The following is a 13,488-nucleotide window of genomic DNA, read 5'->3' on the forward strand; positions in this document are numbered from 1 at the left end:
TGGGCTGATGGCTCAGAGCCTGGAGCCTGTTTCCGATTCTGTGTCTCCCTCTCTCTCTGCCCCTCCCCCATTCATACTCTGTCTCTCTCTGTCCCAAAATAAATAAACGTTGAAAAAAAAAAATTTAAAAAAAAAAAAAAAAAAAAGAAGAGCCCAAATGAACACCCTGAATCTACACCTGAAGGAGCTAGAAAAAGACAAACCAACTGTAATGCAATGGCATTGTATGATGACAGATCGTAGCTACACTTGCGGTGGCACAGCATAACGTACAGACTTAGAGAATCACTATGTTGTACATCTGAAATGCAACTGTGCTTCAATTTTAAGAAAAAGAACTGAGCCCAAAGTTAACAGAAAGATTAGAACATAAATAAATGAAAGAGAAAACAGAAAAAGAATAGAAAAGATTAATCAAACTAAGAGTTGGTTCTTTGAACAGGTAAACAAAACTGACAAACCCTCACTCGGTTAATCAGAAAGAGAGAGAGAGAGAGAAAGGTCTCAAATCAACAAAATTATAAATGAAAAAGGAAACATTACAATGGACACCACAGAAATTCAAAACATGATTAAGAGGCTACTATAAACAACTACACACCAACAAATTGCACAACTTATAAGAAATGAAAAAAATCCTAGAAATGTACAACTTACCAAAACTGACTCAAGCAAAAAATAGAAAATCTGAACAGACAGATTACTAGTAAGAAGATTGAATCAGTAAGCAAAACTTCCCAACAAAGAAAAGCCCAGGACGAGATGGCTTCACTGGTGACTTTTACCAAACATTTAAACAAGAATACCAATTATTCTCAAACTCTTCCAAAAAAATTTAAGAGTAGGAAACGTTCCTGAACTCGTTTTTACAAAGCCAGCATTTATCCTGTTACTAAAAACCACAAAAGGACACTACTAAGAAAGAAAACTGCAGGCCAATATCCCTGATGAATATAGATGCAAAAATTATCAACAAAACATTAGCAACCCAAAGTCAGCAGCACAGCAAAGGATCATTCACCACGAATAAGTGGGATTTATCCCTGGGATTCAAGAATGCTTCAACATATGCAAAATCAATGTGATATGTCACATTAATAGAAAGAAAGGAAAGAATCATATGATCATCTTACTAGACACAGAAAAAGCATTTGATAAAATTCAATGTCCATTCATGATAAAATCTAAAAATTAGGCATAAAGAACATACCCTAACATAATAAAGGCCAAATATGACAGGTCTACACTTTAACATTAGCCTCAATTGCGAAAGACTAAAAGCTTTTCCTCTAAGGTCAGGAAAAAAAAGGCTACTCTCAACATTTCTGTTCAACATAGTACAAGAAGTCCTCGCCAGAACAATCAGGCACGAAAAAAAAAATAAAAGTCTTTATAAAGGCACATAAAAGGAATTGTAAACAAAGAAGCAAAACTGTCTATTTGTTGATGATGTCATTTTATTTTTTTTAATACGAAACTTATTGTCAAATTGGTTTCCATACAACACCCAGTGCTCATCCCAACAGGTGCCCGCCTTAATGCTCATCACCTACTTTCCCCTCTCTCCCCCCATCAACCCTCAGTTTACTCTCAATTTTTAAGAGTCTCTTATGGTTTGCCTCCCTCCCTTTTTTTTCCCCCTTCCCCTCCCCCTTGGTCTTCTGTTAAGTTTCTCAGGATCCACATAAGAGTGAAAACATATGGTATCTGTCTTTCTCTGTATGACTTATTGCACTTAGCATAACACTCTCCAGTTCCATCCACGCTGCTACAAAAGGCCAGATTTCATTCTTTCTCATTGCCAAGTAGTATTCCATTGTATATATAAACCACAACTTCTTTACCCATTCATCAGCTGATGGACATTTAGGCTCTTTCCATAATCTGGCTATTGTGGAAAGGGCTGCTACAAACACTAGGGTACAAGTACCCCTATGAGATGATGTCATTTTAAATAAAGAAACTCTAAAGACTCAACCCTCAAAATGGTTAGATCTAATCAGTAAATTCAGTGAAGTTGCAGGATACAAAATTAACAAAAAAATCAACAGCATTTCTATATGCTAACAATGAATTTTCTGAAAAATGAAGAAATCAATCCCAGTTCCAACAGCATCAAACACAACAAAATCTTAGGAATAAATGTAAGTAAAGAAGTGAAGGATGTCTATTCTGAAAAATACAACACACTAATGAAAGAAATCAAAGAAGAAAGGAAGAAATGGGAAAGTATGATATGTCCATGGATTGGAAGAATATTGCTAAAATGTCAAAAATACCAAAAGCCATCTAGATATTCAATGGAATCCCTATCAAGATGACAATGACAATTTTTCAGAAGTAGAAAAAACATTCCTAAAACCCAGATGGAGCCACAAAAGACCCCGAATACCCAAAGAAATCCTGAGAAAGAAGAAAAAAGCAGGAGGCATCACAGTTCCTACTTTCAATCTAGAATATAAATCTATGGTCATCAAAACACTACGGTGCTGGCACAAACACAAAGAGACCAATGGAACAGAATCAGAAGCCCAGAAATAAATCCAAGCACATACAGTCAACTAATATTTGACAAGGGAACTAAGAATACTGAGTGGAGAACAGATAGAATGAAATTGGACCTATATTTTACACCACTCATGAAAATTAAATCAAAATGGATTAGATACTTAAATTTAAGACTTGAAACCATGAAAGCCCTAGAAAAAAAATATAGGAGTAAAACTTCTTGACATGCATCTTGATAATGACTTTTTGGATGTGATGCTTAAAACACAGGCAACGAACAGAAAAAATAAACAAGTGGGATGACATCCAACTAAAAACCTTCTGTACACCAAAGAACCCATCAAGAAAGTAAAAAAACAACCTATGGAATGAGAAAAAGTATTTGCAAACCATGTACCTGACAAGGGGCTAAAATCCAAAATACACAAAGAAATCATATGGTTGGGATGAGCACTGGGTATTATATGTATTGATGAAACACTCAATTCTACTTCTGAAACCAATATTACACTACATGTTAATTAATTAACTTGGATTTAAATTTTAAAAAAGACATCATATGACGCAGTAGCAAAAAAAAGTAACCCAATTAAAAAAAAACGGGTAGGTAAAGGACCTACCTGAACACACGCTTCTCCAAAGAATATACACAAAAGGCCAACTGGTACATGAAAATGCAAATTAAAACCACAATGCAGTATCACCTTATGCCTGTTAGAACGGCCACCACTGATAAGGCCAGCAGTAACAGATGCTGGCATGGATGAGGAAAAGGACCCTTGCGCACTGTTGGCAGGAATGTAAATGGTGCAGCCTTCCCATACTGTGGAAAACAGTATGGAGGATCCTCAAAACAAACAAGCCAACAAAAGAAACAAACAAAAAACAAAGAGCTATCATATGATCCAGTAATTCCACTTCTGGAATACACCCAAAGGAAACAAAACACTAACTCAGAAAGCTACCTGCACCTGCATGTTCACAGAAGCATTATTTGCAGTAGCCAGACATGAAAACAAACTAAGTGTCCATCAAGCAATCAATGGATAAAGAAGGAAGGGTGTGTATGTATACACATAATGGAATATTATTTGGCCATAGAAAAGGAAAACCTACCATTGGTAACAAACATGGTTAAACCCTGAAAGCATTATGCTTTGTGAAATAAGTCAGAAAGAGAAAGACAAATACTGTACGATCTCACTTATATGTGGGATCTAAACTATCACCACTGAACTCACAGAAAAAGAGATCAGACTTGTGGTTACCAGAAGCAGAGGAAAAGGAGAAAGGTGGTCAAAAAGGTACAAGCCCCCGGCTGTAAAAATAAATAAGTTCTAGGGCTGTAATATACAACATAAGATGACGGTTAGCATTGCTACATAATATATAGGAAAACTGTTAAGAGCAAATCCTAACAGTTCTCATTATAAGGAAAAACTATTCCCAGTTTTTCTTTCTTTTCTTTTTATTGTATCTATAGGAGAAGATGGACGTTAGCTAAACCTATTGTGGTAATCACTGCACAATATATGTAAACCGAATCATCATGCCATACTGCTTAAACCTATACAGTGATGTTGTATCAATTATTTCTCAATGAAACCAGAAAAAAATTACAAGAAAACTAACAAAGTTTTGCTAGTCTTACATTGAAAGAAGCACCACGGTTGGACTGAGAAGACCAGGGATAATTCCTTTCAGAATGAAAAACAGTTGTAGGGTCCCAAACTTCTACAGGGAAGAATCAGGCTTAGAGTCTTACTCAGCTACGAGTATGGGCCACTCTTATGGGAAAAGAAACAAGGATTCAGAAGTAGAGGCAAGAGCCACAGAGAACCATTCCCAGGGCAAACTATTCTCAAAGCACGGGAGTATTTTTTTCCTTTTGGAACAATGAGGGCTGAGGAAACGTGTCCCCCAAGATTTCAACATTGTTATGGATCAGTGACTGTTATCTACCTTTACTTTGCCCTTTTAAATGAGAGTTCCTCTGATGGTCCTTCTTGCTACGTCTCCTCGTTACAGTCTAGAAATGTGGCACAGCAGTAACGTGTGTCCTTAGCTCACAGGTCTTCAAGTTCGAGAGGACCAAAATTCAAGGAGCCACACCTGACAAAAATGTACCCCAGGGTTTGCATACATATCTAGACTTAACTTATTTTATTTATTTAGAGAGGGAGAGCAAGCATGCCAGTAGGGGAGGGGGCAGAGGGAAAGAAAGCGAGAGAGAATCTTAAGCAGGCTCCACACTCAGCACGGAGCCCGACGTGGGGCTCAATCACACGACCGTTGATATCATGACCCGAGGCGAACTCAGATGCTTAACCAACTGAGCCACTCAGCCGCCCCTGATTCATCAACTTAAAACAGCACTTCTTGACTCCCTGCTACGTATGATGAGGAAAATAACAAATAGGCAAAAAAAAAAAAAAAAAAAAAAACAAGAGTCTCAAAAGGAATTCTAAGAAGCATTTACCTTGTTCATAAAGTAGCTTCATATTTGAATCTTTGCAGGCCACCAGATGTTGAGCAACGCAATCACACTTTGCATGGTGTTACCCAGAATGTTCTCCTGATGTTCCTGCAATAGATCACAAATGTCATCATAACTATGCAGAATTACAATTACACCACGATAGAGACAAATGATCGGGTGACCTCGTCCCTTCATCCTTTGCATGAGGCTAAATGGTCAACTTTCTGCACCTAACGAAGCAGATCCTTCCGCACTGAGACACTCCCCCCATCCGCGTGTTCAGTTAGCTGGGAGGCAGCATGAGTCATTCAGAGCACAGTGCGGCTGCATGTGGCCTCCAACCCAGGAGCTGAGTGACAGCCACACGGCTGTCTCTGCTTCAGATGGGTGACGCAGGAGTCACAGTGACCAGAAGTAACTACGTGGACCTGGGGAGACCGCACCTGAAAGTGACTGAGGTCACAAAATGAAACCGCCAGGTCTTGGAGGGACAACACACGGCAGAGCGACCAGGAAGACCCTTGATGGACACGTGGTTTCCAAGGCTTACGAGAACACCCACGCTGCATCTGGCTCCGAAGCTGCCGTGTCACCGGATGTGGGTCTCTCAGCAATGACAGCCCCTTGGCGTCATGCGCCTCGCCATCTGTGACTTCCCCTTGATGTAAGACAAGGGCTTTGCTTGCCAAATACCGATGCCCCCAATTTCTAACTTTCTTTAGAAACACACACTGAAGAGTAAATGGTAACGTTTGAATGTTCCACTGACACGGGCTCAAGAAGATGAATAGGGAAGCGATGGTCCGCCACCAATTTCATCTAATTATTCGTACAGTGGGTTGCGAGGAAAGGGTGATTAATAGGCACAAGATGACACGACACGTATTCATGATAAAGTAACTACGATAATAGGAAACCTATTCTAGTCAAGAAAAGAGGAGCTAATAAATCTTTTCAGGTTTTTTTTTTTTTTTTTTTTTTGGTCCCATTCAGTAAAATAACACATTCCACTGCTTATTCAAAGACCAGCCTGTCAGCAATATAGGTCCTTTTCACTGGAGATAAATCCATTGTTCCTTTGATCTACACATTTTTATGATTAAATGTATCTTTTCTACGATGCTCTTGGCAATATTTTTGCCTCTTTGTGAAGCCAGTACTTCAATTTTCCCTTGTGCTGATGGGGTGAGGCCGCTTGTCGATACAGGCATTTCCTTTAGTACAAAAACCCACTATCCAAACCTCCATGACCCCTGAACACTAAGAACCCAGGATTGTACCCTGGCCAACCAGGTTCTCGGACTCCTGCCCTGGAGTTTCCAGACTCCCTGCAGAATGAAGGCCTCTGCCAGCCGCACTACTCAGCCTGCAGAGGGCGTTAAGCGAAGGTGCGCTCTGATTATTAGCAGCCCCCACCAACCTTATCATTGGGGGTCCTCAGGACCAATATTTGATGCAGGAAATAAAAAGAGGACCCATAACCAGACTGAGAGAAATGGTTCCTTTTCTAGCCATTATTAAAAATGTTTTTTTTTTTATTTTTTTAATGTTTGTTTATTTTTGAGAAAGAGAGACAGAGAGAGAGAGTGAGAGGGGGAGGGGGCAGAAAGAGAGGGAGACACAGAATCCGAAGCAGGCTCCAGGCTCCAAGCTGCCAGCACAGAGCCGGATGCAGGGCTCGAACTCACAAACTACAAGACAATGACCTGAGCTGAAGTCGGACAGCTTAACCAACTGAGCCATCCAAGTGCCCCAAACCATTGTTGTTTTTAAGTTTCTTTGTGTTGGTTTTCAAACAATTCATACACTGTGACCTTTGTTTAATATAAAGTGAGGGCTTTATGAAGAGTATAGTAGAGAATTCTATAGAGTTACTCTTCTCTCTTGCAGGTATATATGCTTCCTACATGGTGTGCGGGAGGAAAAGAGCATGGGACAGAATCATTGTCCCTGCTCAAGATGATGCTGTGGTTCTCCAGGGGAACTAAGATAGCGATTGCTGTGGCCTAGATTATCATTTCCCCCAGAAAGAATTAAATACATGCAAAGAGCAGTTGAGAAGGTGTACATATGAATTAAACACACTTCCATTAACTTCTATCAAGCTGAGTTATTTCATTTCTCTTAGCAACGTTAATAAGATTTGTTCTTGCTGTTCACAACCATATTAGCCTACAGGGGATAAATTATCTATTAAAAAACATCATAGTCGCTTCTTAAGTCAGAGTAGAGATTTCTAAGAAGGGAGAAAACAGTACGGTAAATATGTGGGGCCAGGGGCGCCTGGTGGCGCAGTCGGTTAGCGTCCGACTTCAGCCAGGTCACGATCTCGCGGTCCGTGAGTTCGAGCCCCGCGTCAGGCTCGGGGCTGATGGCTCAGAGCCTGGAGCCTGTTTTTCCGATTCTGTGTCTCCCTCTCTCTCTGCCCCTCGCCCGTTCATGCTCTGTCTCTCTCTGTCCCAAAAATAAAAAAAATAAAAAAAAAAATATGTGGGGCCAGAGTTAGTCTTGGGGCACTTCGCAAGCCTCATGCAAAGAGAAAAGGGAAACTCGAGTTTGGTTTCAAAGGCCACGGGCCAGAGTTGGAAGGGAGAGATGATCCTGATGGAAGACTGGGTCCCATCAGATGCTCCTCTAGGGCACCCCATCCCCAGCAAGCTATGCCTGAGCCCCAGGGTGGAAAGACCATAACGGAAGGCTAGGTAAAGACCTGATGTCTTTTTTTTTTTTTTAATTTAATTCCCATGGCTCATGAATAAAGCAAGCAGTCTACACCACGGGCACCTCAACGCACGCCAGCAAAGCCCTCTAAGGAGAGACAGAGCAGGTTATGACTGTGGCACAAGAGGGCCTGTGGCACAGGGTCAGGGGCCCAGCCACCAGCGGCCTCGGCGCTGATCTTGGCCCAGGGTGGCAGACACCCATGTGGGCCTGAACAGGGACAAAGCGGGGCTGACAGTTTTGCTGATGCGGCACTACGTGCCGGGGCCTGTATCCCAAGCATGTAACCTGCATTATCATCTCATTTAATCCTCACACATACACCCAAGTGGCTCTGGTTCTCCCCTTTTTACAGATAAGGACGTGGAGGGTAGCGAGGGGAGGTGGGACTTGCCAAGAATCACCCAGCTCTTCAGTGGCGAGGCTGGGATTCGGTCTGGGCGTGGCAGAAGCCATTGCCCCTCATCACACGCCGGCATCGCCTGGGGACCACAGGAATGGGGGCGGCGGGGGGGGGGGGGAGGGGGGTTGGAGCCACCCAGCCCGTCAGCACATCCCAGCTTAACCAATACCACCTGAGGAGCCACGGGTGAGGTGGGAGGAACTAAAGGGCCTGGAGTAGGAGGTGGGAAAGAAGCAGCCAAGTACTTGAATTGGGGAAGTGCTGCAGTGCTGCCCTCCCTGTGCCACCACCACTGGCACCTGCTGGCCTCATAAAAGCCCTCACTATGCATCACGATGCTGTAAGACACACAACCCGGGAAGCGAGATGGAGGTGCTGGTCACAACTAAAGGAAAGGAAAGAATAAGCATATTACCCAAGAGACTGAAGATACTACTCGAGCCCCCCCATCCGCGCACCATTGCTCAGACATAGCATTAGCCTCGGCTGCTGGGTAAGAAAGGCAGCCGAGCTCATCAGAGAAGCCGTCACTGACGACCCACGCAGCCATGGAAGGCAATCCTACTGCATTTCAAGATCATGACGAAAACATTTAACTCCTTAGCCATAACCCATCAATAAGCACAGCTGACCTAATTTGTGTGCCTAATGGCATAGTGTATGGACATTTAATAAACAGAGCACTTGAGAGCTCTAATAAAACACAGCATTTGCCAGTAGAGATATTAGAATGGAAACAGCAAATTCTGGTGTTTGGCAACATAGATGAAACAACTTCATTAAAATGTACAGCTTCAGCAAATGAAAGGCAGGGGAGCACTGGACCCTGAAGAATCAGCCTTCTCAAAACTAATTGCTTCAGTGCTTAAGAGGACAGCTCTGAAATACCAAGGGCGCAGCAAGGAAACACTACTGAAAAATGATCAGCCATCCCAAAGCAGTTTCACTGTAAACAAAGTGTTAGACTTCGTTCTAGTATCTTGAGGGCGGAAACGGCACTAAAAGCCTTCAGATTGGCCAGATCCGAAAGTTTGGCAGGGGTCTGACTAGTCAAGGCAGGAAATGCCTTTAGCGATGAAGAGTAACAGTGAACCACGGTCACTCTCTGCTGCCCTTGGTGTGGGGTCAGATTCTCAAAGACAGCAAACCCAAAGGCACCCACCAGTCCGACGGAGGTTAGAAGCCAAGGGGAGGCTAGAAGGCAGAAGCACACACACAAGTGTTGTGAACATGGAATCTCTGATCTCCTGGAAATAACACAGGACACGTCCTATTCAACACACAGTGAGATCATATTTCAGGGCAAACCCACACGTTGCACGGCAGGATGCTAGTCTGCGGTGCACAAGCCTGCACGCAGTACAAAGGTTGCAGCTCTAGGACAGAGTGGGTGTCCCACTCACTGTCCCCTTTACACCTTCTCCCACACGGCTGGGTTCCTAGACAGATGGAGCCCACAGAAGGCTCTTCAGAGCGTCCCGATGTGACAAACAGTATCTGAGGGGACGAGGACACTTTTGCAGATTGCTGATTTTTCACAAGGCTGTGCCACACACCACTCAAACTCCATGGGATCTAAACTGAACTCATCCTGTCCTTTCTCCTCACACGTCCTCCTTTGGTCTGCCCACCATGCAGCCAAAGACCTGGAATTACCCGGGGCCAACTGCCTCGCACAACCTCCCACGTCCAATCAGCAATCAAGTCCCCCTGATTCTCCCCGGGGCCCTCTAGCAGCTCTCCTCTGCAACAGGCGGTTGCCATCTTGGCTGGGCTGCCACGAGCCCCTAGTGGAGACTCTACTTCCAGCCTCCTCTCCTCCACTGCAGACCAGGCTCCTCTTTCTCAAGTAGCAAGGCTCATCCCCATTCCTAGGGCTTAAAAGTGGGGCCCGCAGGCCCAGGGAGCACATGAGAGTCCACCGTAGGCCCAAGGTGGAGGGCCGTTGCTTCCCACCATCCAGATTGTCCAGAGGCCCCAGGGGAATCAAAGGCCTGAAGGGAGGGGAGGCCACAAGAACCACGGGGGGCAGAAGCAAGGGCATTGTGGTTCCCAGTGCTTTTGATCCCAGAGCAGCATCACATTATGATTTTGGAAATATTCTCTGATTTCCTGAGCCAAATTCTGACCCCCGGGGGTAAGGAACAGGGAAGGAACAAGCTGAAGGGGCACAAATTTAAGATTAATTTCACAGGGCGCCTGGGTGGATCAGTTGGTTAAGCGTCCAACTCTGATCTCAGTTCCAGGTCACGATCTCATGGTTCATGGGTTCGAGCCCCACGTTGGGCCCTGTGCTACTTGGGATTCTCTGTCTCCCTCCCTCTCTCTGCCCCCCTCCTCTCTCTCTCAAAAGGGAAGAACACTAAAAAATAAATAAAATGAATTTCACCCATTTACCTCATAAATGCATACAGGATTTCCTGGGAAGCAAGGCAAGGATATATGGACATCCAGAGTGGGAATGTTGAGGCTGACGAAGTTGGGGCTGGGGGTGCCAATTACTGGCATTTGCTGTGCCAGCTGCCAAACAGTCAAACCGCTCCTGGGCCCAGGGGTCAGGGCTGCTGGGGGCTTAGCAGGCTCTGAGGAAGCACTCTTCCCCATAGGTAGCCAGACACATAGGATGCTCTCACCCTAAAAGCCTGGAGGTACAGAACGAAGTCCCTTCTTTTATTTGGGTCATCATCTCTCTGATTCAGACATGCGGGAAAAGAATTTAAATTTTTGAATCTGACTGACAGATATTGTCGAGGCCCTCAAGCAGCAGCAACTACAAGTTCTTATTAGCAATACATTCCAGCTGGCACAGAAAAGGAGGCTGTGGACCAAATGGTACCATTGCCAATCATATGCCGAGCTCAGCTGGAGAACTCCAGCCCTCGCTCCACGCCAATGGCCGAGTGCTGCGGATGCCCCCCTGGCAGGTGAACTGTGCCACTTGGCTTGCTCAGCCCTCCTGCCCTTTTACACCATTTAAGCTTCTAGCAGCAACCTCCCCTCCCCCCGGCTCCCAACAGGGCGCTACGCCTCAAGACAGGCACGGCGGGTCAGAACCAGTGCCGGTCGGGCCGGAGAGCCCTGGCAATGGAGACAGAGGGAGCAGCGGGGACCAGCGTCCCCAGACGCGGGCTGCACCCCTCCCACGTGTCTGCCTTGGATGCCGATGGACGGGCTGATCTGCCCCACAACACCCTGTGTGAGCTAAACACAGGCCCGAAGGGGACAAATGAGCAAATACAGGGGTGTGTCCAGACACACAAGTCCCTCTGCCTTCCCGTTACACCCCTGCCACTGCCCAAAATAATCATCAACAATGTTAACAAATAAGGCCTTGACAAACTACCGTCCCCTCTTAAAGATTCAGGCCAGGTGTCCTTGGCAGCAGCTGGGTGTCCTTCCCGTTGGACAGCACGGTCATCGCCTCCCCGTGCCTGACTGCATCATAGCACCTACTGTATACATAACGGTTGGTTCCTTCATTCATTCCTCACCTGATCTCGAGCCCTTGGAGGCAGAGGTGGGACTTTCGATCAAGTCCCCATGCCAGGAGCGGCGCCTGGTAAGCAGAGGCCTCTGGTGTATTAACGAAAAACCAATCTTGCTCCAAGTCGCTTGGGTCAATACAGCTGGGGAAGGGATAGATAGCTCATGAGAGTCTCCGTCCAAGGAATGAATCTGTCACTGACCAGAAACTGCCTTCAATTAAATAACTGATAATACTTATTGAGCAATAAAAATGACCGTCCTCCAAACGTTTAATAGGTACATACTCGCTTTGGGATATTTTCAATAAATGACAAATTCAGACCTTTTCCCTTTAACCAAAATACATCAAATCTCTCACGTGTGAATAGTTGTCAGGACTCACAAAGCATGTGCATCAGCATGGAAAATGTACACTCCACAATTCCTGACAGACGCAGACACGGTTTTACGGGGCTCTCCGTTAAAAAGGATTGCTCACAAATAGAAAGAAGTGTCCCATTTTAAAGAAAGAAAATATTGCGTTCGGGGACTGGAAAGATCGATACATTCAATTATCACGAGACAGTTTTCAATTACGGCTCTTTTACTGTGGAAGTTTGCCCACACTGGGGAGTTCACCAAGTGTGGTGCTCGCGGTTCCTGTCTCAAAGGAGTACTGGCCACGTCTGCCGGAGAAGACCGTGCTGGGAGCTGGTGAGTTTATGTGAACCTAGGGTTTCAGAGAGCAGAGAGAGATGGCGCTAGGCAGAAAGGAAACCGGGCCGAGGAAAGCCAGAGGTCCTTGGCTTGCCCCAAACCAGCAGGCAAACCTGGAGTGAAGTGAGAGTCGAAGTATCAGACTTTGGAAGAAGCTGAGAAAACTTTCTATTTCAATCTTTTGATTTTAAAGATAAAACAACTGAGGCCCGAGAAGAGAAGAGAAGAGAAGAGAAGAGAAGAGAAGAGAGAAGAGAAGGAGGGAAGAGAAGAGAAGAGAGAGAAGAGAAGAGAAGAGAAAGAGAAGGAGCAGGAGAAGGTGTCTTCCTTCTCCACCACCTCACTCTGTCCTCACACTTCTAAAAGTCACATCAGGGCATGCAGAGTCAAGTAGGCAGCTTTACAAATGTTGTTATGTTTTGCAAACACTGGAAGTAATAATATAGACACCGGTCCCTGGAGCTACAGATTCAGTTGACCTTAATTAACACCCTCTCCACTAGGTCAGCAAGTGGTAGGTGGGCTATTCCTGAGGACATGATGCCTACTGACCCCCCCCCACCCCCAAAAGCACACACTGTAGGATCCCATTGGGTTTTTTTCAACCAGTTTTTTGTTACACAGGGCTGCCTCTAAAGTGGCAGTGAGAGCCTAGCCATCTCACAGGTCTGAGTTGAAATTTTAACAAGGAGCACCGTTTTCCAATAAGTATTCTGAGGCAAGGAACAAATCAGACACTCAGGGAAACTGCAAACACAACACTGGATGTTTACCAACCAGCAGTACAACGCGGCCGGATCTTTGTCACTCACCCTGGAATTTGGTGCACTTGGTATTTTAGGCGTGATCACACTTCTGTTCTCAATCTTCCATTAACAGAGGGCAATCAGCTTTCCCTTTTCTTAGACTCTACTTAGACAGTAACAGTTATATTTGTATAATCCACTTTGGAACATTAAATATGCTCATTTTTGGCCGCACAATGATAGAAATATACGATCCTGGAGAATAAATTGGTTGTGACGGGATAAAATCATCTGAGGAATTTTTCATCTATTAGATAATACAGAATGCCAGCAAAGACCCAAATAATAACTAGAACTTGAAGACACTCTAATAAATGCATAAACTGGGTAAAAACATAGAAGTGTTAATGTGGATCATGCTGGACAACCATGGCAGGGTTAAGGGTCTT

At 44.6% G+C, this 13,488-nt stretch overlaps 1 protein-coding gene across 1 annotated transcript in view; it reads right to left on the reverse strand.

The window, feature by feature from the left end:
• The window catches only part of ULK4 (unc-51 like kinase 4), a 572,731-nt gene that overhangs the window by 239,306 nt on the left and 319,937 nt on the right, over positions 1–13,488 (reverse strand). Inside the window, 2 exon segments of the mRNA XM_030328370.2 lie at positions 4,988–5,038; positions 5,041–5,092. Coding sequence (XP_030184230.1) covers positions 4,988–5,038; positions 5,041–5,092 — 103 coding nt within the window.

Source organism: Lynx canadensis, chromosome C2, assembly GCF_007474595.2.
Source record: "Lynx canadensis isolate LIC74 chromosome C2, mLynCan4.pri.v2, whole genome shotgun sequence".
NCBI lineage: Eukaryota > Metazoa > Chordata > Mammalia > Carnivora > Felidae > Lynx > Lynx canadensis.